The sequence below is a fragment of the Propithecus coquereli genome, unplaced genomic scaffold, assembly GCF_000956105.1.
Source record: "Propithecus coquereli isolate 6110/MARCELLA unplaced genomic scaffold, Pcoq_1.0 Scaffold132, whole genome shotgun sequence".
Taxonomy (NCBI): Eukaryota; Metazoa; Chordata; class Mammalia; order Primates; family Indriidae; genus Propithecus; species Propithecus coquereli.
In genome coordinates, this window is record NW_012137414.1 from 800,858 (window position 1) to 803,983 (window position 3,126).

The following is a 3,126-nucleotide window of genomic DNA, read 5'->3' on the forward strand; positions in this document are numbered from 1 at the left end:
AAATGAAGAGAAAATGAAATTTTCCCGGGAATAGTATTTCCCACTAAGAACATAGAGTATATTTGCACTTCTTTGTATGAACATCAAATAGCTTGCTTTGTTTCTTTAGGGTCCGAGAAGCTTCTTTTATCTTTCCAACCCTGCCTTCCAACATAATATAGCAAAAATAGGGGTTTAGGAGTAAAAAAGGTCTGGACATGAATCCTGTTTGTTAGATAGTACTGAGTAATGTAGTTCTAGAACTATTGGATGTTTCTGGTTAGAAGGACGTTTCTTTAGTTTGTTTAGCATTGCTATGGATGTCAGCACATGCACTTGCCAAATCACAGTTAGATTAGAACCTACAAACTGAGTACTCGGTAACAGGAGCACCGAGTGCTAGAAGGTTTAAAATAGATGTCATATGATACCAATTACAACTCAGTGAAATTTTACAGTCCTAGGACCCTATGCAGAGCATAAGCTAAAATGGAAGACGGTCCTGTTTTCTATGGCTTTAAAAACGTTTTTATTACAATGTTTGCTACCTTTTTTTTCTTCAAGCTTTTAATTAAGGTTTTTTTGGCTCTCCTAACCCATTTCTATGTCGTCAAAGGAAATAGAAAAGAAGCAGCTAGGATAGCAGAAGAGATCTATGGTGGAATTTCAGGTAAAAGTACATGAATTTGTTCCCAATACTTACAAACCCCTCCTAGATAATTCATATGAATAGTATTTCTAGAAGGCAGATTTTATGTATACTTTGGTTTTGAGTGGGTAGTTTTAAAACATTGTCTATCATTTAAAGTGGCAAATGCTGTAGGCTGCATCAATTTGTGAAGGATTTTCAGCTTTATTTTTGCAAGTTAGTAGATCTATTAACAGTTATTATTCAAGAGGTAAATAGAGTAGTTGCTAGTTACTAAGAGTATTTTGAGAAACCTCATTTCTACAGGCCAAAAGAACTACTTATATAGGATTATTGTATTTAATATGTTTAATCAAACTTTAACAATGAACATTCTAACAAAACAATTTCCTCAGGAAATAGAATGACCAATAAATTTGATTTTAAGCAGCAAACATGGCATGCTGTGTATATTTTTGTGCTGCCATTTGCAATTGAAATTGATTAACAACTTGTTGCTGTCAGGAAAAACCTTTCACTAAACCCATTTGTATGTGGTACCATGCAAAGCACTGCAAACAAACATTATTATAATATGAAATCTCAAGATTTGGGTAAAACATTTTACAGTCTCGTGCTTTGTAGAGATTAGTCTCCATTTCTTTCAAGAAATTATTCACCTTAATTGTGAGATGCTACAAAAGTAATGAGTCAGATATCCCTGTCACTGCTGGGATTGTCACTTTAATAGAGTATTTATTCATAAACAGTTCAGAGTTTCCCTATGTATTTTTAGTGTTCACAGGGGTTCCAAGATTACATCATTCTTTATCTAGTATCCATTTCAATTTGCATCTAGGATTCTCTTTCAAAATAGACTTATGCTATGTGATTCCAATACACTAGACAACTTGGAAGACACTAGACAACAGCAGTCTTATCCAAAGAAATAAGACCTCCAAAGACAAAGCATCAGAATGCTTCAATTAACTGGAGAAATTGAGAAGAATTTTGAAGTTTCAGAAAGTGTCCGAAGGCCCGGACTGTGGAAGGAGATTTCTTTTGGGGATTACATTTGTCACACGTTTCAGGGAGGTATGTTACTTTGGTTAAAAAAAAAAAAAATTCTTCTCTTTAGTTTCAAGTTAAACATGATCTGAAAAGCTATTTTCTAATTTAACTTGTAAAATTGGGCAGGGGCTTTCTAAAGTATTCAGTAATAGTTTCGATGTTCTCGTAGATACATCATCCTCATGGTTTAAATTAGACAAAGTCCAACAAAGTCAACATTGGCAAGAGTATGTTAAAAATGTTTTCTCCTGTTGCTCATGTGCATTATTTCTGTCTTTGTGGTCCTTAATTAAGTGCACTCTTAAAAACGTTTTATATTAGTCAAAACCCATGTAAACATGGTTTAAATTTGAGTCTGGAGCCTGAATGCAAATCTCTTAAATAGAATTATTCATTCATTCTTTAGCTCAAGTATCTTTACTTGGTCATGCTCCTAGGATAATGTTCATTTAATTTGCAAGCAACATAGTGTTATAAGGTCAAAAACATATTTTTCAATTATCATTAAATAGGCAGGGCTGAGAATGATGCATGTTAATTTCCCTGTTTTATTTCCTTCCTCTGTGTGTGTGTGTGTGTGTGTGTGTGTGTGCGCGTGTGTAAACATACATAAATCCCCACACTCCCATACACATATATAATAGAAAGTATATCCAGATTTGATAAATAAGTTTTTCTATAATAATATAGTCAGCAATATACCAGAACCAGTAGTTTTTACATGATTCTGTGTTTTTTCTTTTGACATCACTGTTAACAGTCAGATACTATATATTTAAAACAAGATGTATTAAGAATCAAGAACAAAATTTTGTGAGAGTGTTATACTCAAACAAGAAATCACCTTTGCTATTCATTGGTTAGACAAATGTTTTTTGGGAAAATATATGACATTTAATCAGTAAGTTAGCTAATTGACTTACACAAGTCTCAGCCCAACGTTAAATTTCTTGATTCTGCTAGCGTATTCTGTTCCTGTAAACTATCATCAACAATGTCAAAAACAAGGGAGGACAGGAAAAACTCAGCCAGGGTAGAGGTTAGACTTTCCAGGTCTTGGGCACTGTTTCTTTTGGAAGCTATACCTAACATCACTTCCTTATTATATATAATTTTTTTTTTACTGTAAAATCTTTTAGGAAGTTTTCTTCTTAATTCTGTAATTTCATATTCTAGAATACATTAGTCGATATGTCTTTGGGTTTTAAACTAGTACATTTGCAGGTAACTCATCAGAGTTGAGTTAAGCTGTAGTTGACTGTTATTAGTTTTGATTTTCAAGCTTCTCTGTGTATTTTGTCAATTATATATATATCTGTGTGTGTGTGTGTGTGTGTGTGTGTGTATATGGTTTTGAAACATTGTCCATGGCTGTTGGTGTTATGTCTAGAGCATCAGGTGGATCACCAGATCCCACCTTCAGTCTGTAGATATTTATGTAGGCACCT

The 3,126-nt window shown here is 33.5% G+C and overlaps 1 protein-coding gene across 3 annotated transcripts in view; it reads left to right on the forward strand.

Moving 5' to 3' along the window:
- The first annotated feature begins 468 nt into the window (after window positions 1-468).
- Window positions 469-3,126, forward strand: part of ASB11 (ankyrin repeat and SOCS box containing 11, E3 ubiquitin protein ligase) — a 22,599-nt gene continuing 19,941 nt past the window's right edge. For 2 of the 3 annotated variants that reach the window (XM_012638711.1, XM_012638712.1), the window contains exon 1: window positions 469-649. In XM_012638711.1, coding sequence (XP_012494165.1) covers window positions 469-649 — 181 coding nt within the window. Of the gene's footprint in view, window positions 650-1,584; window positions 1,703-3,126 lie in introns of those variants that run through there. The other variant, XM_012638713.1, reaches the window with a different exon arrangement.